Genomic DNA, 22,995 nt, shown 5'->3' on the forward strand with positions numbered 1-22,995 from the left:
AAAAAAAAAAAAAAAAAAAGGTACAATCCCTATAGAAGGAAATATAGTCATGTCTAAAAAAAGTATATGTACCTTTAATTCAGAGATGTCATTTCCAAGGACTCTAAATCGAAGATCACTGATAAAAGTATAAAATATAACATGTACAGGATGGCACTGTGGCTTTATCAATAATAGCAAAAGACTGGAAATAATCCAAAAGGATATCAATGGCTATAAAAAGAACTGAGGAAGATCTCTATACACTAACAGAAGCAATCTCTAGAATATACTGCTCAGTGAAAAGAGCAAGGTACTGGAGGTCGCACTGGGGCGCAGTGGGATTGGTGGTGGCATCTCTGTAGCGCCAGAAAGCAGGTTCGATCCCCAGCCTGGCACAGTGGGTTTAGGATCTGGTGTTGCTGCAGCTGCGGCACAGGTCGCAACTGTGTGGCCTGGATCTGATCCCTGGCCCAGAACTCCATATGCCACAGAGCAGGCAAAAAAGAAAAAGAAAAAAAAAAAAACAAGAGCAAGGTACAAAATTATATATGTAATAGGATATCTCTTCCATAACAAGCTGTTTGTATGTTGTAGGGGGGAGGGACACACACACACACACACACACAAATGCGCCCATGTACGTATTTGCCTATCTTTGCACAATGAAACACAGGAAGGATATAACCTTCTCTGAATATGTCTCACTTATAATTTTCACTTGGGAAATGTTTTACATATTCAAAAAATAGTAGCAGAGAAAAAAGAAAACAATTACTATAAATTGAACACAAATCATCTTAATTTAACTATATCAGATTGATAACAACCAGGGGAAATGATTACTTCAAGTGATCTCAGAAAATAGCATTTTGTCCTTGATTTGTTAGAACAAATAAAGCAGCAAAGAAATCCTACACAACATTTGATAACTTATAGTTAGTAGTTACATTGGTGTTATTTTGAAACTATTTTACATATAAGATAATCAATGTAAGTTACTGTCTTTAGGAGCCAAGATTTTCAGCATATATGAATGATATTCAAGTATAAGACCAAAGGAGTCAAATAAAAATCCTGCAGTGTTAAATCTGAAGTACCAATATGAACTCGATTTTATTTATTTTTTTCTTTTCAAAAATCCATACATCCTGGCTTTGTCTGCTGTGAAGACTTAGAAGCAGTAACACCCTAGCAGAGAAATGAATGCACTGAGCAATCAGGTCATGGTTTTCAAAAATCACTTCCGCCGAAAAAAACCAGGACCAACTGGGCTTAAGGACGGACTAGTGAACCAGGGATCCGTTCAGTGGGAAATTGGGGAAGCAAGTGGAAGAACAGCTGATTTCAAGCCTGAGACCAAAAAACATAAAAGAGAGGTCAAGGACACCTTGATGCTGTCAGAAAGTAAGAAAACTACCAAAGACTAACATCGAAAGGACACAGAAGCCAATCTAGAGAGGCAAAGGCCAAAGAAAGAACTGAACGTAAAGAGGATCATTAACGTATAACTGATTAAAGGTGGAAAGGAAAGAAAACCCCACTGGATACCCCAGAAATAATGTGGGCACCAACATCTTACTCTGAAAATTGAAAGAAAAAAATTAAATATATGTTCCACTTTTCTTGTATGAGTCATATTTCAAGGCTACTAAATAACCCTAGCTGATGGGGAAAAGTCCATTTTTACAGGAATACTTCATCTAATCAAGTACGGAAGGAATGACAGAGCAAGAAAATCACCTTTTTTCCAAGTTCTGCTGAAAGGCTTCACTCCAGGCTAACATCATCAATGGATAACATCACTGAGTAAAGGCTGACAGAGGCCTTTACATGTGGAGGGACCAGAACCCATTGAGCATCTTAGCATCACTAAGGATAGGAGAGCTGGACATCCTGGGTCTCCTTATAAGGCCATACGAAGCGCCCAGAACTCCTCAGGACCCTTGCCAAAAAAGCCTGAACCTGAATCTAGTCAAGCCTTGAGGGCTAACTTTCATTTAACGAAATAATGGAGCTCGAGGAACAAACGAAATGACAGGTTTTCTGACCCTCAGCCAGTGAATAAATCTTTCCATTACACCACTCCTTATTCTGATTCTCAGAAGCAAATGAAACCTGCAATTTTAAGGCCAATTTTCAAAAAGCATCTGTCTCTCTCTAGCCCAAGCATTCAGAGGTGCCCTTTATCTAAAATCTGTCAGCCACTTAAAGTCACTGAACCTCGAAATGCCAAGTATAAATAGTCATATTCCTGATCGGCGTCTGCAAAGACCATACGCAAACATCATCTATTTAAATGGTCGGGTTATCCTTTGGTAGAGTGAATGGCCTAAGCTCCAAACATATTTCTGCTGTTTAGATCGTGTCGCTCTCAGCAGCCTACCCCTACCCTTGCCAAGTTGTTCAAACGGCCATGGTCTTCTGTGGGCAAATCAAGGCAAACTCCAGCTGACCGACTGACAATGCTGCTGTGAAAGGTCAAGGGCATAGTCACCTCAATGACTGAACACTGGCGAGCAGGTCTTCTTCCTCAAGGCCAATGATACTTGAGGTACCAGATGGTTTCATTTTTCAACTGTGGTCCAAACAGAGGATTGAGTTGGGCCAGAATTGCAATCAGCCAACTAAAAAATAATGGGGGAAGAAGGACAACAAAAAGTGGTGAAATCATGTTGGAACAGGACCATTTTTGATGAGGATGAGAGAAGTGCTTTAGGAGAAATTAAATCTATTCTGTTCAGATCAAACCTTGAATACACTGAAAGTTTTTAAAACACATTGGTGTGGAGTTCCTTCCCACTGTGGCTCAGTGGGTTAAGAACCTAAGAAAGTGCCTGTGAGGATGCAGGTTTGATCCCTGGCCTCGCTCAGGGGGTTAAGGATCCGGAGGTCAAGGACGCAGCTCTGACCTGGGGTTGCTGTGGCTGTGGCGCAGGCCAGCAGCTGCAGCTCCAATTCAACGCCTAACCCAGGAACTTCCATGTGCCCCAGGTGCGGTCCTAAAAAGGAAACAAAACAAAAACACGGTGTGCTAATACGCGTGTGTCTTCTAAGAAAACGCTTCCCAGAACACACCCTGCCTTCGTTCTGACACATTATTGACAAAGTGGTGAGGCTCCATCACCCCTGACTCTGATCTCTTCTATCACTACCTGAATTCCCTTCCCAAGTATCTGAGATTTCCTCAATTCATATGACAGCTTCACCTCAGAGTGTTTCTGTCTAATCACAGTTTATTATCATCACAACTTTCAGGCTCATCCCTTCGCCCAATGTTAAAACTCATAACCAATACGACACATCCATTTTTACTGGTACAGCTAAGCTTAAATTTCAGCCCACCATCTCCCGGTTAGACTATAACACTTGAGCACCCCTTCTCTCATCACCACGGCCACTGCACTCCTTTGGGGCTCCAGTGGCGCTGAACCAAATGGACATTTAACTCCCCCTGCTCACTTCCGACCTCGGTAACGAGGCATTCCTTTGCATCACAGACCGATCGTGGAGGAAGTATGACGGTGTTACAAACTACCTCAGGGGTAGATGCGAAAAACAGCACAGAGTCAAAACTGTCTCTGAAGTTTGCTTATACTGCTCACAAAGTTCCACATACATGGTTTTATATCTGATATAGGAGTTCATATAGCCAACGAAGTCCAAGACTCACTGAACTAAGACTAAAGCAAAGAATAAAAAGACAAGAACATATTTGCAAATCATGTCACTGATAATATCCACAATACATAAAGAACTTGTATGATTCAATAAAAAGACAGTAAGCAGTGCTTGCTTCAACAGCATATATTCTAAAATCAAACGGGTACAGACATTAGGATGGCCCCTGCGCAAGGATGACACACACATTCGTGAAGTTTCCCATGTTTTTAGGTCTGCTCAACGTTCTGTAATAACTCAAATGGGGAAAAAAAGAGTGGCGAGATATATATATATGTACAGCTGATTCACTTTTCAACATTGTAAATCAACTATACCCCAATAAAAATTTTTTTTAAAGGCGGTAAATAAACATCTGGCCATTCAAACCATTCCATGTTTTACTTGAAGCAAATATTTAATGAGCACCTACGAGGCTCCAGCCCCCAGCAATACAAAGGAGAAAACGAAACGTTACTGCCCTCGCAAAGCTGACACAGTATAAGGCCAGGAAGGAAAGAAAGTGGGGTGAAGGACTAGAGAATGATGGAGGTACTACTCTGATAGAGTGGTCAGGAAAGCCTTTCCAAGGAGCTACCGCTTTAGGGGAGTCCCGAATGAAGTAGAACATATAGTGCCTTTAACTGCTATTCAAAATACGTAAGTTGGTTCCCACTGCAGCACAGTGGGTTAAGGATCCCGCATTGTCTGTGCAGTGTCTCGGGTCGCTGCTGAGGGGTGGGTTCAACCCCTGGCCCAGTGCAGTGCATTAAGGATTCGGCCTTGCTGCAGCCATGGTATAGCCTTGCTGCAGCTGTAGCTCAGATTCGATTCCTTGCCTGGGAACTTCCATAGGCCAAGGATGTGGCCAAAAATAAAACAAAACACCCCCAAATGTATGTGTTCATATTTAAATTAGAATTTAAAGGAGTTCCCTTGTGGCACAGCGGGCTAAGGGTCCAGTGTTATCACTGTAGTGGCTCAAGTTGCTTCTGTAGCTCAGGTTTGATCCCTGGCTGGGAACTTCCACATGCCACAGGCATGGCCAAAAAAAAAGAAAAGAAAAGAATCTGGAGTTCCTGTCGTGGTGACCAAACAGACTAGTATTCATGAGGAGGCGGGTTTGGTCCCTGCTCTCGCTCAGTGGGTTGAGGATTCAGTGCTGCCGGGAGCTGTGGTGTAGGTTGCAGATGCGGCTCAGATCCTGAGTTGCTGTGGCTGTGGCATATGCTGGCAGCTGAGGCTCCAATTCGACCCCTAGCCTGGGAACTTGCATAATCTGCAGGTGCAGCCCTAAAAAAACAAACAAACAAAAAAAAGAATTTAAATTAGACATTTGAATTGCCCTTGTTTGGGAGGAGGCGTATGATAAACAAGCCCAGATTCCATCTGCTACTGATCCCAAAGGATGGTCTTTAGCATCATGATCTGATCCTGCCGGTCCTCTCGGCACGGATGGAGGGCACTGCTTTCTAAGGCACAGGAGACCTCCTGCTACAGCAGTCTCCTACAATTTTAGGACTTTACATTCCCCTAGAAGAGGGGATCTAGCCAAAACCGACTAAGCCACTGTCTGGCTGGATCTCTCTTCTCTTCCATTTGCTGTCATTTTTAGAACTCTTCCAATCCGAGGATCCAAAAGGTGATTCTGCTCAGACGCTGGAGAATTGACCAGCACCAGCACCAGAAGCTTCACCTACAGAAGCAATGCACCTGCCCTCCCCCCCCACCCCACCCCACCAGAAGGTGGTTCTGCGACAGGCAACATGACACCTAAGGACGTGGGCCCAAGAGAGCTACCTCAAGCTGACTCGTTTTATACACAAAAGGTTAATTCAGATGAGATTCTCCGATCTGTCCTTAGAACTAGAGTATTCGACACAAACAAAATGCGCAGACCTGTAGGTGAGGCTTAACATCTACCCTGAAAAAGAGCGAGAGGAGGGCAGCGCAGGCGGACACGCTGAAGAGCTCTGAGTGCAGTGACACGAATGGTGCAGAGCTGAGAGTCATGGAAAATTCCACACAGACCCAGGACTTCCCCCATCCCAGCAGGCAGTGGAAGTGGACAGTACAAACAGTCACCCGTCCTTCCAGGACAGACTGAAATGCCGGCCAGTGCTTAGAAATGCTGAATTAAAAATACGTTAGAGCCTCGCCCCTGTGCCCTCTCCTCTCCAAAAATGTATAATACTGAACAAAAACAGCACCTCCCGGCACTTCGTACAATGCTGGGTGGTGGTGCTGCTCAACTTCCCTGCGTGTTATCATCACCTAGGGAGCTTTAAAAAAAAAAAAAAATGATGTTATACTTCACAAATGACCTTTGAATTCTCCCCGCAACGTGGCTGAGGAAATTGAGGCAGAGAGATGTGACATGATTTGCCTGTGGTCACAACACAAATTAGCAGACGGGAGCTCCTGAAACAGAAACCAGCTCAGACTAATGTTCCTACGCAAGCTACCTTCTGAAATAGTGTAACGGACACCAGTTCAGAAGGCATCACTTTAGCTAAATCTAACCCTGTCTGGGCATTAAGGAAACAAAGACTCCCTCTGCTAATTATTAAGTCCACCGGGAGTCTTTGGGACCCCAGGGAAGGAGGAACTATCCCCAAGCATGAACCAAGTCCACTCTGCTTGCTCAGATCAGTATTCAGAAACTTCTCAGAATTTAATTTTACATACTGGTTTTAATGCTTCAAATCAAGCAAAACAGCTCCCTTTTAAAAAACCCCAACAAACCACCGTTTGAGAAAAATTCCTTGGGAAACAGCCCAGGCCAGTTCACTGGAAATTTCATGGAGGCATTTCGCCCCTCTAACCAGCTGAGCTCTGCGTCTGCCCTTTTGATCACTGCCTGACTTCGGATTCTTCTTTAAAGCTGATAAACACGGCGGAGGACTGGAAGGAGGAAAAAAAATCTGCTCTGAATTGATGGAAGTGGGTGGAGAAAGAGAGCATATTCCAATGAATCTATTACTTCATGTGTGGAAGAAAGGGGACAAAATGTACCCTTTCTATTTGCCCAAACTGTTCCACGTATCTCCACAACCTGAGGTCCAGCCTAATAACTAACTTTCTGAGATTATTCAAACTACTGAGGCAGCTCCGGCACAGTAACATATTTCAGGGAACTGTAGAGCTGGGACGGACCAGAGGTCAAATCCATGTTCCTCATCCTCACTGTGAAGAAACTAGGTCCTAGGGAATGAATCAGTGATTGAGCCAGAAAAGGAGCCCAGGACTTCTGAAGTCTCATGATCCCAGGCTGCTTCCACCAGGTATTAAGGAGGAAACAGACCAGGCAGCCTAGGAGTTCCTCTTTTATTCCATAGTCATTTACCAGGGCCACGCTCCAATGCCAGGCTTGGAGGATGCCAAGAGGAATCGGCTGAGAGGCCACTCACCCCCTTTCCCACCCTGGGGCTCAGGAGCTTGTGAGAGAAAACAAGGGTGGTGGGGAGTTCCCTCGGTGGTGCAGCGGGTTAAGGATCTGGCGATGTCACTGCAGCAGCTTGGTTGTTGCTATGGCGTGGGGTCAATCCCTGGCCCAGGAATTTGTACATGCCACAGGCAGAGCCAAAACAAAAAAGCAAACAAAAAACCAGGATGGATGGTGGCAGAGTGTGCTCTGGAAAGAGAGAGGCATGTGGTATGTCATCTAACAAAAGCTGCTGGCCACTTATCATGAGCTCGGTTCTTGGTTATTAGAATTCACCAAGCACACAAACACTCCTTCCCTGCAGAGAAGCCTATACCCAGCTCTCTCAAACCTTGCTTTGTTCTTTTGTTCCACATTCAGATAGGAGAACAGGGAACAGAGGCACTGTTACTTCCGGGTGATGCACAGGTCAAGTGGATAAAGGCTCGGCTTCCCTGCTGGAGGAGGGAAGTCGCCTGGGACTTTTCTTCTGATCCACCGTCCCTCCAGCGAGGGCCATGACAGGAGTGACCTCCATCAGAGGGTTCCATAAGAGACAGCAGAGAAGGGACTCGCCCTGTCTCTACTGAGATGACCTCTGTCAAATACGCTCATCCCAATCCAATGACACAAACTCTTTCAAGGGCAGCAGTGTTATGAGACACGATTAGAAAATACGGGAGGGTTGGGTTTTAATCTGGGCTACATCAAATACTGATGGAGTGACTTACAACCCCAAGCTTCAGCGTCCCCTTTTGTAAAATGGAAATAATGATCCCTGCTTTGAGATGTTAAGAACTAAAGGAATCATGTGAAAGTGCTCGGTGTAGTAGCTGACAGAAAGATGTTCAGTAATATTAGGTATTCCTTCTCGGTCTCTGAGACAGCTAAAAATGTATTCAAGCCACAGAATGAAATACAACCTATTTCGCTTTACAAAGGAGTTTCTCAGGTAGCACTGAGTCATTCTCATCTCCACCTCCTCTCCCGCCCCCACCCCCTCTGCAGTAGGCAGAATTCTAAGATGTTACCCCCAAATTCCCATCCCCTTGTGTACACACCCTGTATAAACAGGAGGTGGTGGATGTGATAAGAGTCATTCCCATGATTAGATTATGTTCTAAGATCCAGCTGAATTCAGAGAGAAAGACAAATTCTATATATCACTTACATGTGGAATTTTAAAAATAAAACCAATTAGTGAAAATAACAAAACAGAAACAGACTCACGAATATAGAGAATGAACTAGTGGTTACCAGTGGGGAGAGGGAAGGGAGGAGGGGCAATATAGGGGTAGGGAACTATGAGATACAAACTATTATCATAAGTACATAATCAGCTAAAAGGATGTACTGTACAACACAGGGAATATAGCCAATATTTTATAACTATTAATAGAATATAACCTTTAAACACTGACTCACTATGCTGTATACCTGAAACCTATATCATATTGTATATCGGCTACACCTTTAAAAAAAAGAAAAGTTCCTAATGTGGCTCAGTGGGCTAAGAACCAGACTCGTATCCATGAAGATGCCGGTTCAATCCCTGGCCTCGTTCAGTGGGTTAAGGACCTGGCATTGCTGTGAGCTGCAGTGTAGGTCATGGCTGTGGCTTGGATCTGTGCCGGCCTATGCCACAGCCATAGCAACTCGGGATCTGCTGTGGCTGTGGTGTAGACCAGCAGCTGCAGCTCCAATTCGACCCCTAGCCTGGGAACCTCCATATGTCACAGGTATGGCCCTAAAAAGGAAAAAAAAAAAAAAAAAAAGATACAGCTGGCTTATTCTACAGAAAGGGAAACTTCCATTGACAGATGAATGGATAAAGAAGATGTGGTACACACACACAACAGAATATTCCTCAGCCATAAAAAAGAATGAAATAATGCCATTTGCAACAACATAGATGAACTACGTATTATCATACTAAATCGGAGAAAGACATTATCATATGGTATTCACTCATATGTAGAATCCAAAAAAAAAAAAGATACAAGAGAACTTTTTTACAAAACATTAATAAGACATGGAAAACAAACTAACAGTTACCAAAGGGGAAAGGGAGGGAGGGATAAATTAGGAGCCTTAGATTAATAGATAACACACTATTATATATACAATAGACAACCAACAGCACCTACAGTAGAGCACGTAGATATATATGACTGAATCACTTTGCTGCACACCTGAAAAAACTGTAAATCAACTATATGTCAATTTAAAAAGAAAAGAAAAACTAAAAAGAAAAAAAAAAGGTGGCATTCCCTTTGTGGATCATCAGTTAATGAACCCAACTAGGATCCATGAGGATGTGGGTTCAATCCCTGGCCTCACTCAGTGGGTTAAGGATCTGGCATTGCCATGAACTGTGGTATAGGTCACAGACGTGGCTCGGATCCCGAGCTGCTATGGCTGTGGCATAGGCCGGCAGCTGTAGCTCTGATTGGAACCCTAGTCTGGGAATTTCCATACGCCATGGGTTTGGCACTAAAAAGCAACAAAAAGAAAAAGAAAAAAGAAAATTATCCTGAGTGGGCCTGACCTAATCAAGTAAGCTCCTAAAAGGGACAAGACTCTTCATGATGAAAGACATTTGGAGTGGATGTATCACCTATGAATTTATTGCCCATCATTTTGGAATGCACCCTTTAATATGTGCTTTGTAATAAAATAACCGAATTATTTTTTCTCCTTTAAAGTGAGCATGATGTTAAGCTTCCTCAGTAGAGGGAGCTGGGGGAATAGGCGTGAGCGCATTTGGTGTCTGCGTCAGAACATGGTGGCTCTTTGATCTAGTAGGCCTGGCCTGGGAATAACCTCTCTGCAGCCCCCTGGACATAGAGCCCCTGCTTGGCCTACATGCTTTGAGGTCCTCCTGCCTGCACTGGCACGGGGATTCCCACTACACCCCAGGCCACTGATCATCTGCTCTCCTGCCTGTACTCCAGAGGGTGCCTATTTGCTTGCCCAGCAAACTCCAGACCTGCTCCAGCCTGGCCAAACTAATGAACTTCTCTGCTCTCTGGTGGGCTAAACCACACTTTCTCCAGCAAGATCTGAAGCCTTTTCAAGCTTGTCCTTGCCTGGGTACTCTCTCTGAGCCCTAGGGTACCAATATGGAGCTTCTTCATAACTGCTCTTCTGGCATAATGAATAACTACATTAACCCTCCTGTGTTTGACCTACTGTGTGGTTTCTACCTCCTTACTGGACCCAGACTGCTACGGGATGAGAAGGAGTTGACACAAGGAAAAATTCCCCCTTGCTCGCTTTGAAGATGGAGGGACTGCATGGCAAGGAATGCGGTGGCATTCAGAAGCTGAGAGCAGCCCTCAACTAATACCCAGCCAAGGAAACAAGACCTCAGTCTTAAAACCACAAGGAACTAAAAATTCTGTCACAGCCACAGGATCTTGGAAGACAACCTCGAGCTCCAGATGAAAAGGCACAAACTTTTTTCCCATTAACCTGATGTCAACCCTATCTCTGCTATGGCCCTTTCACTACTGCCAGAAAATGCCCTATTTTTGCCAGCTCTAAACTCAAATTATTTCTCTTTTTCCATACTTTCTATACTGGACCTTTCAAATTCTCTTATCTGCCAAATTACAAATGAAAAGATTACATGGTCAGAGTAAGGAAAAATAAGCTTTTTCATATAGCAGATAATAATAATATGCTGAGCCAGGTATTTAAATTTCCTTTCCACTATCAATATTTGGATACATCCAAATATTTTGCATGTATCCATGAGAAAAATGTCAGCAATTCTCAGGCTGAAAACCTAAGGGAAGGTAAGTACCCAGAGAGGAAAAGAAAGTGACTACCAGTTGATTCCCATACCTTGAAAGCACATATTACACCAGATTAACTTGAGCTTTTGTTTTCAGACTTCACAGGGCATAAAAACGGTAGATAAGCCCAGAGCCCTTTCAAGGTAGGGAGTCTAATGAAAGTTTCTCTCTCACACACAGACACACAGACACACCAAAAAAGCTAAGACCCCAAAGGGTTCTATCTCAAGGTAAGGATAAATCAAACAAAACCCCCTCAAGTGGAATGCTAAGAAAATCAATTGACTCAAATATAAATAAATGCTAAGAAGGAGGAAGAAAAACACTGTCCCTGAGAATTGGTCTTCATGAAGGTTTGCCAACTCAAATTCATACTACATGACTATTAAATAGTACATACCAAGAATTTTACTTCATTTAATGCCACACTGGTGATGGTTTTAGGCACCTGGCAGAAGCAATGTAAATCCTTTCTGCAAGAGCCCACCTTCACCAGGCCTCAAAGAAGCCACACATATAAAAATACAGGGGAAAATGAGCAGATGGCAAACAAACATAACTAAACGCATATGGAGACAAGGCACCATGAGTGAGAGACAGCAAAGAGCAGACACGAACCTGCAAGGACTTAAGATAATGGAATTATCAGATATAGACAAGAAATAAACCATCTGCATGTTCGAAGAAATAAGATAACATTTAAAATACGTGCAGGGAAAAAGGAAGGAGGCAGGGCAGAGGAAAGGAGGCAAAACAAAACTATAAAAGCAGCAAAAAGAAATGCTATAGAAATGAAAAATATAATAGCCCAAAATAAAAAAATAGGTTCTCCTTCTGGTAATGGCAGAGTAGCAGAGTAGCTTATATTAGACTCATTCTATAGACAGTAATTATAAACTCTGAACAAAACACAAAAATCAACTAACGAATGGTGCCAGAGAGTGTCCAAAGTAGGCAGAGAATGGAAGGGATTCAATCCTTGAAAGAAGGAAGCCACATTGGAACCTTTACACACCATTTCCCAAGAACACGGTCCCGTCCATGTGTATGGCAGGGTAACTAAAGCTCAAGCAAAACCCCGCAGCCTTACTGGCTCCAGGTATCAAAAGATGAAGTTTAGGAGTTCCCGTTGTGGCTCAGTGGTTAATAAATCCGACTAGGAACAATGAAGTTGCAAGTTCGATCCCTGGCCTTGCTCAGTGGGTTAAGGATCTGGTATTGCTGTGAGCTGTGGTGTAGGTCACAGACGCGGCTCAGATCCCTGTTGCTGTGGCTGTGGTGTAGGCCAGTGGCTACAGCTCCAATTAGACCCCTAGCCTGGGAACCTCCATATGCCGCAGGTGTGGCCCTAGAAAAGACAAAAAGACCAAAAAAAAAAAAAAAAAAAAGATGAAGTTTAGAGCTGCCAGAGCAGTTGGAGATTAAAAAGGGAAGCCTCGAAAAGGAGAGTGTTATAAAGGGGAGCCCCCAAACTTGTGTATAAATTCCCCTTAACTCCTTGGCTCATCCCTGAACCATGCATGCAAATGGCAAGGACTGGGGGAAAACACCTGGGAAGCCGAAAAGACCCAGTGGAGATTTCAGCTGCTGCGTCCCACAGAGAAAGAGAACGTGGAGTCTGAAGTTAGAAGGGCTTGATAAACACCTCAGACTTTCCACTGAAACCCCAGAAGGGCCACGTCTTCATGAAGAACTCACTCTAAGGGCAAAACTGAAACAGATCTGCCCCAACAAAGTGTAAAACCAATCCTCTACAAGTTTAAGGTGATCAGTTAATAATTTAACTGTTTGTTAGACTAAAATTTAACCTTTTCAGAGGAACAGAGTAGAATCGAGTCTCTATCATTTACAATACCAAGCATTTAGTAAAAAAAAATACACATGCAGGAGATCCCACTGTGGTACAACAGGACTGGTGGCTGTCTTGGGAGCGCTGGGTCTGCACGTTCGATCCCCAGCCCGGCAGGGTAGGTTAAGGATGCAGCTTCAGTTGTGACTGTGGCTCGGATCTGATCCCTGGCCCGGGAGCTCCATATGCCGCAGGGCAGCCAAAAATGGAAAAAGAAAAAAAATACGTGGGCAAAAAAAAAAAAAAACCCACAAACAAGAAATACAATCAACAATCAAGGACAAAGTAATCGACAGAAACTGAGTCCAAAATGACACAGATGTTGTGGTTAAAAGGTAATGTCTCTTAAGCAGGTGTTATAAGGCCAGTGTGCCTAGCAAATGGCTCTGTGCTAGAGGACAAGGAGCTAGAGTTCCAGTTGAGGAAAATCACGGCCCAGAAAGGCAAATAAATCCTCCTCCTTCCTATTCAGTTCATATAATAAAGACGTTTATTGTTCTAAAAAGAAAAAAAAAAAAAAATCGAAGTTCCCATTGTGGCTCAGCGGGTTACGAACCCAACTAGGATCCATGAGAATTCAGGTTTGATCCCTGTCCTCACTCAGTGGTTTAAGGATCCGGTGTTGCCATGAGCTGTGGTGTAGGTTGGAGAGGTGGCTCAGATCCCCTGTGGCTGTGGTTGTGGCCAGCAGCTTCAGCTCCAATTCGACCCCTAGCCTGGGAACTTCCATATGTCCTAAGTAGGGCCCTGAAAAAGCACCCCCCCCAAAAAAAAACACAAAAAAAACACAAAATGAAACAGCTATTATAAATATGTTTAAGGACATAAAAGAAAAAACTGTCTATAAAGAATGAACACATTGGAAATCTCAGAAAATAAATCAAACTTTAATAGAATCTATTCAATCTGAAGAAATCAGGAAAAAAATGTTGAAATAAACCCTACAGAGTCTAACACAGGTTTAACTGGAGTCTCAGAAGGAGAAAACGAATACAAGAAAAAGAATAAAAAAATAAAATATAGGCTGAAATTTTCTCAAACTTGGTAGAAAACATTAACTTAAAGATCCAACAGCTACCTCAATAAAGCTTAAAAGCTCAGCAAAGCCAATAAAAATAAACTCAAGGAGTCTCCCTGTTGGTCTAATGGTTAGGATTTGGAGCTTCCACCATTGTGGCCCAGGTTCAATCACTGGTCTGGGAACTGAGATCCCACCTCAAGCCACTACATGCCACAGCCAAAAAAAAAAAAAAAACCAGAAAACCAACAACAAAAGAATGAATTCAGGAGTTCCCACTGTGGCACAACAGGACTGGTGGTGTCTTAGGAGTGCTGGGACACAGGTTAGATTCCTGGCCCGGCACAGTGGGTTACAGATCTGGCATTGCTGCAGCTATGGCTCAGGTCACAACTATGACTCGGATCTGATCCCTGACCCAAGAACTCCATACACCATAGGGCAGCCCCCCCCCCCCAAAAAGAATGGATTCAAAGAAAACCGCACTTACTACACTATAATCAGACTATAGTCAAACTTTTTGAAAAAGCAAAAGTAAAGAGAAAATCTTGGTAACATCCAAAGGAAAAAGAATGCAGAAAGAGGAGCAATTAGGGAGTTCCTGTTGTAGCTCAGCAGTATTAAACCAAACTACTGTCCATGAGGATGCAGGTTCGATCCCTGGCCTGTTCAGTGGGTTATTTATAACAATAAATGGAATTTTATTGTTATAAGATTGTTACTTTTTTTTTTTTCCTTTTTAGGGCCTCATCTGCAGCATATGGAGGTTCCCAGGCTAGGGGTCCAATCAGAGCTACAGCTGCCAGCCTACACTATAACCACAGCAATGCAGGATCCGAGCCGCGTCTTCGACCTACACCACAGCTCAAGGCAACGCCAGATCCTTAACCCACTGAGCGAAGCCAGGGATTGAACCCTAGACCTCATGGTTCCTAGTTGGATTCATTTCCACTGAACCAGGATGGGAACTCCAAGATTGTTACACTTTATCTGAAGTGGTTCAAAATTCAATATAACAATATAACTCTAAGTAGATTATGAAAAGTTAAGAATCCATGTTGTAATCTCCAGAGCAACATTAAAAATGAAAAAGACACTGCCATGCAGCAGAAATTGGCAGAACATTGTAAATCAACTATACGTTTATAAATTTTTTTTAAATGAAAAATACAATAGTATAGCTAAATGCCCTTAGAGGAATTAAAACAGAATACTCAAAATATTCAATTAACCCAAATAAAACAAAGAATAGAGGAACAAAGAAGAGACAAAAAGAAATACAAAATAGGAGTTCCCGTCATGGCTCAGTGGTTAATGAATCCGACTAGGAACCAAAAAGTTTCGGGTTCGATCCCTGGCCTTGCTCCGTGGGTTAAGGATCCGGCGTTACCATGAGCTGTTGTGTAGGTCGCAGATGCGGCTCGGATCCTGCGTTGCTGTGGCTCTGGTGTAGGCCGGTGGCTATGGCAATGATTAGACCCCTAGCCTGGGAATCTCCATATGCTGCGGGAGCAGCCCAAGAAATGGCAAAAAGACAATAAATAAATAAATGAATAAATAAATAAATAAAAGAAATATAAAATAGTGGACCCAAACCTAGCTATATCAATAGTTACATTAATTCTATACGGTATAGCCATTTGCCAAAAAGCAAAGACAGAATAGATAAAACAGTAAGAACAATGTACACATTGTCTTCAAAAAGGCATATCCTAAATAGAAAGACACAGATGTGATAAGCATAGGAAAAGTGATATTATTGATACCAAAGTAAAAATTGAGTTAAGGACCATTACCAAGGATAAAGAGGGGATCTCTTACAATGATTAACATGTCAACTCATCACGAATATGTAACAATCATAAATATGCATGCTCCTAATAACAGAGCTTTGAAATATACAAAGCAAAAAAGGAAAGACTTAAAAAGAGAAACAGAAAAATCCAAGGAGTTCCCATTGCGGCTCAGTGGAAACGAATCCAACTAGTATCCATGAGGGTGGAGGTTTGATCCCTGGCCTCACGCAGTGGGTTAAGGATCTGGTGTGGCCATGAGCTGTGGTATAGGTCCCAGACACGGCTCAGATCTGGTGTTGCTGTGGCTGTAGTGTAGGCTAGTAGCTACAGCTCCGATTGGACCCCTAGCCTGGGAACCTTCATGTGCCGCGGGTGCAGCCCTAAAAAGACAAAAAAAAAAAAAAAGAAAAAGAAAAATCCTAATCATATCTGGTGATTTTAACACACTCTCGGTAATTAATAAAGGCAGACAAAAAAATCAATAACAACATAGAAAATTTGAACTACACTGACCTGATGTTTACAGAACACCATCATACCCAACAACGTAGAATATACATTCTTTTCAAGTGTACATGGAATGGTCAACAGGATAAGACCATATGCTGGGTCATAAAATATGTCCCAATTTTAAATGACTGAAATCTTACATAACATATCTTCTGATAACATAACAAGAAAAGCACCAAATATGTGGAAATTAAACACCACAATTCTGAAAACGAAAACACAGCATCATCGAAAATTTCTGGGTACAGCTGAAGTGATGCCTAAAGGGAATTTTATGGTATGAAATGCTTACACTTAAAAAGGAAAAAAGTTTTAAATCACTGATCTATATTTCCATTTCGAGAGGTTAGAAAAAGAGCAAATTAAACCAAAAAGAGCAAACTAAAGGGAACAAATAAGAACTAAAAGAACTAAACAACTGTAAACCAACTATAATGGAAAAAAATCTCATGAAAAAAAATTTTAAAAAAGAAACTAAAAAACTGAAATAAAGAGATACACCATGTTCGTTATCAGAAGACTTCATATTGTTTGCTCTCTCCAAACTGATCTATAGATTCCACACAAGTCTAATTAAAATCTCAACAGGTTTTTGGGTATTTTTGGTAGAAATGGACAAGTTGATTCTTAATTTATATGGCTATTACAGAATAGCCAAAATAATCTTAAAGAAAAAACAGAGGGCTTACACTTTCTGATTTCAATATATAGCTATAATGTTCGAGAGACTGTGATATTGTCATAAGGCTGGACAAAAAGATCAATGAGCAGAAGAGACCGTCTTGCAATAGACCTCACACATACTTGGTCAGATCATTTTGAACAAAGATGCCAAAGCAATTTAATGGAGAAAGGAAAATCTTTTCAACAACTAGGTATCTGTATGGAGAAACAACTAGGTATCTGTATGGAGAAAACAAAACAACAGTGACAAAAACAATTACCACCATTTTAGCGCCTGTGGCCATCGGAAGCAGTCCCACCTGCCAGACCCTCTGCACCGTCAGGCTACAGTGAGTGGAGAGCCTTCCGGTCCAAGTCCTCCCTTACGAAGAGAAACTGTAACAAATTCCAGAGGTCTCATGATCTTTGTTTACCTCATTTTTTTTGGCCAGGAAAAAATTTTCAAAACCTCCCAGGACCATCTAGGAGGACCCGCATCCCATTCCCAGATTGCTCGGCCCATCTCATCACTCCATCCAGCCTCCCCCCTCTCCTTTCTCCCACGCCCTTGCACTGTGCTCTCTGTCACTGGCTCCGTGAGCTGCCACTCACACACCTTCCATTCCCCCACCTCCCGCCGCCTGCAGTTTCACTGAAGCCTGGCTCCCCCCTGAGGCTCGGTCAGGCAGAGAGGTCCGCTTAGTCTTACAGCAGAGAGCTCAGGCGTCGGTAACCTCTCTGCCCCGACTCTGCGGCTTCCAGACCACTCTCTCCCACCCTTGTGAGGAACTGCCTTCTGCCTGGGTGTGCCTGCCCCCTGATTTTGCCTCCCACTCGTCCCTCCAGATGTTCCGGTCACCCCCTCTTAGTCAACAGAGGAGGCCGGAGTTTGCCCTTCACTGGCTCTCCGCATGGCATCCGTAACAACACCTGAACGCTGGCATTCCTCAAGCTGGGGCCCAGCCTCTCTTCTCTCGCCGTGCCTTCCCTTCCGGCAGGTTTCTCAACCTCAGCACTACTGATATTTGGGGCTGCATAATTCTTCACTGGGGGCGGGGGCTGCACTGTGCAGTGCAGGGTATTCGGCAGCATCCCTGGCCTCTTCCCACTGGATGCTGGTCCCCAGAGAGAAGCACGGCCTTCAGTAATTACATATGTGTGCACGGCCTCAAATGTCCCTTTGGTATCTCTTCAAAGGCTCACGGGCATCTCAACCTTCACCTGTCCTCAACTGAAGTTTTGTCTTGAAATGTATCCTGTGCCAAGTCTTCACCACCTGAGCAAATGGCCTGACTGAGAAACCAAGGAGCCATCTCTGATTTCTCCCATATCCAATCCACCTGCAGGACCAATAAATTCTACTCCCAAATTAGTCCTCAAACCTGTGCACCCCCTTCATCATCACCTCACACCAAACCACAAAGATTCCTCACCTGGACGAATACCTTAACCTCTAAATGCATGTCCCTGCTTCCACTCCGGCCTTCGAGCAGCCAGAGTGGCCATTCAACTAAACCACTCCTTTATTTAAAATCTGAAGAGAGGAGTTCCTGTTGTGATGCAGCAGAAACAAATCTGACTAGGTACCATGAGGTTGCGGGTTCGATCCCTGGACTCGCTCAGTGGGTTAAGGATCCAGCATTGCTGTGAGCTGTGGTATAGGTCGCAGACGCAGCTCAGATCTGTGGCTGTGGGTGTGGCGTAGGCCGGCAGCCATAGCCCTAATTAGACCCCTATCGTGGGAACCTCCATATGCCAAGGGTGTGGCCCTAAAAAGATAAAAGACAAAAAAACAAAACAAACAAAAAGAAACACTATGGGTTTAAAATTAACAAGGACCAGACTTTGGAAAACTGGAAAATTACGGCACAAACAATCTAGTTTTTTTCTATTAAAATATGTCAGGAAAAAAAGAAAGATTTGGAGAAGAAACTTCTAGAGACTTGAAAGACACAACCACTAATCGCAACGCACTGTCTCTATGTGCATTTCATTCAAACAAATAAATACATAAATCAAATAAATAAGACAACTAGGGACATTTAAATGATATTCGATAATATAATGGAATTAACTTTTTGTGTGTGATAATGGTTTGGGGCTATAATCGAAAAAGAGAGATCATCTTTTAGAAATATACATATATTGAAACATTTACAGATAAACTGATATATCTGGAACTTGCTTCAAAAAAATCTGGGGTGGGGAGTTCTATTGCGGCACCGAGGGTTAAGGATCTGGCGTTGTCACTGCTGTGGCTCGGGTTCAACCCCTGGCCTGGGAACTTCCACACGCTATGGGTGTGGGGAAAAAAAAAAGAAAGAAAGAAACCTGAGGTGGAAGGGGAAATGCGTGGGCATGAAACAAGATTGGCCATGGAGTTCCCGTTGTGGCTCAGCAGAAACAAACCTGACTAGTAACCATGAGGACGCAAGTTCAATCCCTGGTCTCGGCTCAGTGGGTTAAGAATCCGGCATTGCTGTGAGCAGCAGTGTGAGTCACAGTCACAGCTGGCATCTGGTGTTACTGTGGCTATAGCTCAGGCCAGTGGCCACAGCTCTAATTTGACCCCTAGCCTGGGAAACTCCATATGCTGCAGATGCGGCCCTAAAAAAAAAAAAAGATTGGCCATGAGTGGATCATTTTCAAAGGCGGGTGATAGGTAAATGAAGGTTCATTTTACTATTCTCTCTACTTTTGTAGCGAACATACAGTGAGTTTTAGAAGTCCAAAACCAGAAAGTTTAAAAAACAAAATAAAGCATGTTATAGTAAAGAATACCCTGGAAACTGACTAGCTGTGGCTAGTTGGTGGGAAACCAAAGTGGAGGACCCTGGCCTTGGGAGGTAATCATGTCCTGTCCCCATACTGGCTCCGGAGCCAGGACCAAAGCAAGGCTGGGCTCAGCTGTGGATCTGCAAATTCCTGGACAAGCTGGGGAAAGCTGCTGTTGGCTGTGCAGGTCCTTGTGCGATGGGCAGTATGAGGGGGCTGGAGGAGTGAGTGAGGGGGGCTCATCTGGGGGTCACAGAATAGGGGGTTTGGGGAATGAGTAGGTAAGGGCACATCTTTGGGAAGTGACTAGAGGCTACTCTGGCTCTTTGCTGCTGTCTGTCCCCCCTCACTACACAGGGCACGGAGATGTATCTCTTTTATTCATTCACTGTCACATGGCCAGTGTCTTGTACACAGTAGGCTCATTAAAGTATTACGAGTATATCATTATTAACAGTAAATAAGTGAATGACCTCTAATAAGGCCCAATAAAGTAAATGCTGCCACAGCATTGTAAGCAAATGCGTGCTTACAAGTAACACATATTCTTTGAATTAAAATAACTTATTTCTAAAAATCACCAGTAACGTTCCTTTACATTTTTCATATCTTTTGTTATAAGTTTCTACATATAGCACCTTATTTAAAAACTTACCAAAACCTACTACAACATAATCAGGCTGGATATTATTCAGCCTAGCAGAGCCAAGGTCTCCTGGTTTCCTAGCCAGTATTTCCTCGGCCCTATCACCCTGCGAAGATTTAGAATTAGTCAAGTGCTAAAGATATACCACGTTTCCCAAGAAGCAATTATATCTTCACAATACAACATTAAATTTCTAATTTGCCTTGAAGATGTGAATTTTGTGACTCTGGGTGAGCGACAACATAACTCGACATTAGCAACTAACCCAAGACCAAGAAAGTTTAGAACAGTGACGCAAAGGATTGTGTGCTTAAGAAACAAAAGGGATCTTGTGCCTCGAAGAGGGAACCAGAGGGAGAGCACACTTTCCTCTGCTGAACTAGTAACACAAACTGGTTGTACTGGCAGAGATCCTGATTTATGCAGAGCTCAAACAAGGTATACCCCGAGGAATCTAACCAGGAGCTAGAACAAACTGGAAAGAGGAAAAAGTTGCCACAAACAGAAGGCAATTTAAAAGTCTATGAGTGTATTTCAAAACATGACTTCGTTTAGGAAATCTGGTTTCTCTGGGCGTGTATACTTCAAATGAGGTATTTTCAACAAACTACATGAACTAGCCCCAAACAGGGAAGTTGTCTTTGGATTTCAAGTTAAATTTATTACAGAATCCCACCCTTGTGTGGACTAAGGTACATAAAATATTCAGGATTTTAATTCCATCTGTATGTTTCAGGCAGTTTATTTTGCTAAATAGGATATATGATCAGGTTTCAAAGCAACCAAAGAAAAAGACAATTTTATAAAATCTGGACCACCCAGCTTATTTCTCGAAAAAATGGCCTCCAGATGCACTGAATGTTGGAACACTGTATCTTATTTCTATTAATACATCAATGACAGTACTGACCTGCTGTCAGCAGTCACCAGCACACTGGAACAAAGGAAAAAATCTAACAGTCAGAGGTAATGGCTCATAGACAGTTCTCAACTGACTCACCAAGACTCACAGTGATATCATCTCCAACCAAGTGTCGTTATTTTATTTTACACTTAAGAATGAAGATAAGAGGCATGAAAGGTTGGAAAGGTTTCCTGTTTGTTTCAAAGAGAATTAAAACAAAATTAATTAGCCAAAATTCAAAGATGGCGTGATATGGAAGTTCCCAGGCTAGGGGCTGATCAGAGCTGTAGCTGCCGGCCTACACCACAGCCACAGCAATGCCAGATCCGAGCTGCGTATGCAACGTACACCACAGCCACAGCCACGCTGGATCCTTAACCCACTGAGCGAGGCCGGGGAATCAAACCTTCATCTTCATGGATGCTAGTCAGGTTCATAACCTGCTGAGCCGTGACAGGAACTCCAAAAGAAGACTTCTGTTTTTGTTTTTTTGTTTTTTTTTTTTTTTGCTTTTTAGGGCCACACCCAAGGCATATGGAAGTTCCCAGGCGAGGGGTCGAATCAGAGCTATAGCTGCCAGCCTACACAGTCACAGCAACACAAGATGTAAGTCACATCTGCAATCTACACCTCAGCTTATAGCAACGCCAGATCCCGGACTCACTGAGCAAGGACAGGGATCGAACCTGCCACCTCATGGTTCCTAGTCAGATTTGTCTCCGCTGTGCCACGATGGGAACTCCCCCGAAAGAATTCTTGATGAAGCACGCACTTCATCTCATTCACTCTTTAGAGCTAAACACAGCTCATGTAAGAATGCCTTTCAGAAGTTCTCTTGTGGCTGCACGGGTTATGGATTGGGTGTTGTCACTGCAGTGACTAGGGTCACTGCTGTGGTGCAGGTCTGATCTCTGGTTCGGGAACTTCCATGTGCCGTGGCCAAAAAGAAGAAAAGGAGGAAGAATGCTCTCCATACACTACCTGTCAGACATCCATTCTGGGGGCTGAACCATGACCTGAAAAAGCCCTGCAGACTAAAAAGACTTAACAAGCCAACTGCACAGAGTCTCATCACCTAAGCCCTCGTTTTGAGGCAGTCAAACATCATCATCATTTAGCAATATGTCTATAGCGTCACATGTATTCAGCTTTCAATACTTCAAGCTGCACTTAAGCCAGTGACTGAAGGACCAGATTGCCAAAATTCACCGTAATAATTCTTCGTCAGGGGCAGATTTTGATCAATGCCAAGAAGTGAAACTGGCTCATACCCACCAACCTCTCTGAAAAATATTAGTGCCTCTGAATGAATTCATAGATTCAGAGCCAAAGAGAACCACTCACAGGATTAGAACTGCTGCTTCCTACCACTTATGGGCACTAAACAATAGTAGGGCATCACTGATACTTTCCATATAAGGAAGTCTCGTGAGGCTAGCAAGCTCTTTTTAAGAGAATCACCGCTTCTAAACTCTAAAAAGCTACTCCTAAAAGGATACGTTTTATAGTATGTGAAATTATATCTTAATTTACAAAAAAACCCAACAGACTATTTCAACTACAGTTTTGCCATTTCTAACACTCATGAGGATAGAGAACAGTAATCTAAAAGTATACACTGAGAAATGACCTTACATATCCTAAAGCTATAACCTATTCAAACAGATGTCAATTGTTATCATACTTGGATAGTGCACAATGAATTGTTTTTAAAAACTGCCCTCATACTGACTCACAGACTTTGAAAAATTTATGGTTTCCAAAGGAGACAGTTGGGGGGGGGGGATGCGCTGGGGGTGTGGGACAGAAATCCTATAAAACTGGATTGTGATGATCATTGTACAACTATAAATGTAACAAATTCATTGATTAATAAAAAATAAAAAACTGCCCTTACTCTTCTCGATTATAATTCTAGTGCAAACATCTAATCATGAGATTATCAAAAGTCCTAATAAAGAATGGCTTTAC

The 22,995-nt window shown here is 42.9% G+C and overlaps 1 protein-coding gene and 1 non-coding gene across 4 annotated transcripts in view; one reads left to right on the forward strand and one right to left on the reverse strand.

The window, feature by feature from the left end:
- ATP6V0E1 (ATPase H+ transporting V0 subunit e1) overlaps positions 1 to 22,995 on the reverse strand; it is a 34,949-nt gene that overhangs the window by 5,336 nt on the left and 6,618 nt on the right. Inside the window, exon 3 of one of the 3 annotated variants that reach the window (XR_014830750.1) lies at positions 186 to 2,606. Coding sequence is in view for 1 of the 2 variants with exons in the window: in XM_005657621.4 (XP_005657678.1) it covers positions 2,513 to 2,606 (94 nt within the window). In the remaining variant the exon portion in view is untranslated. 3 annotated transcript variants of the gene reach the window in all.
- LOC146395619 (U6 spliceosomal RNA) lies at positions 3,768 to 3,871 on the forward strand. The gene has a single exon (XR_014831669.1). It is a non-coding gene; the product is annotated as a U6 spliceosomal RNA (small nuclear RNA).

The sequence above is a fragment of the Sus scrofa genome, chromosome 16 (genome assembly GCF_054392235.1).
Source record: "Sus scrofa isolate SSC_HxYL_T2T_F1_AM1 chromosome 16, Sscrofa_HxYL_maternal_Yorkshire_Landrace_v2.0, whole genome shotgun sequence".
Taxonomy (NCBI): domain Eukaryota; kingdom Metazoa; phylum Chordata; class Mammalia; order Artiodactyla; family Suidae; genus Sus; species Sus scrofa.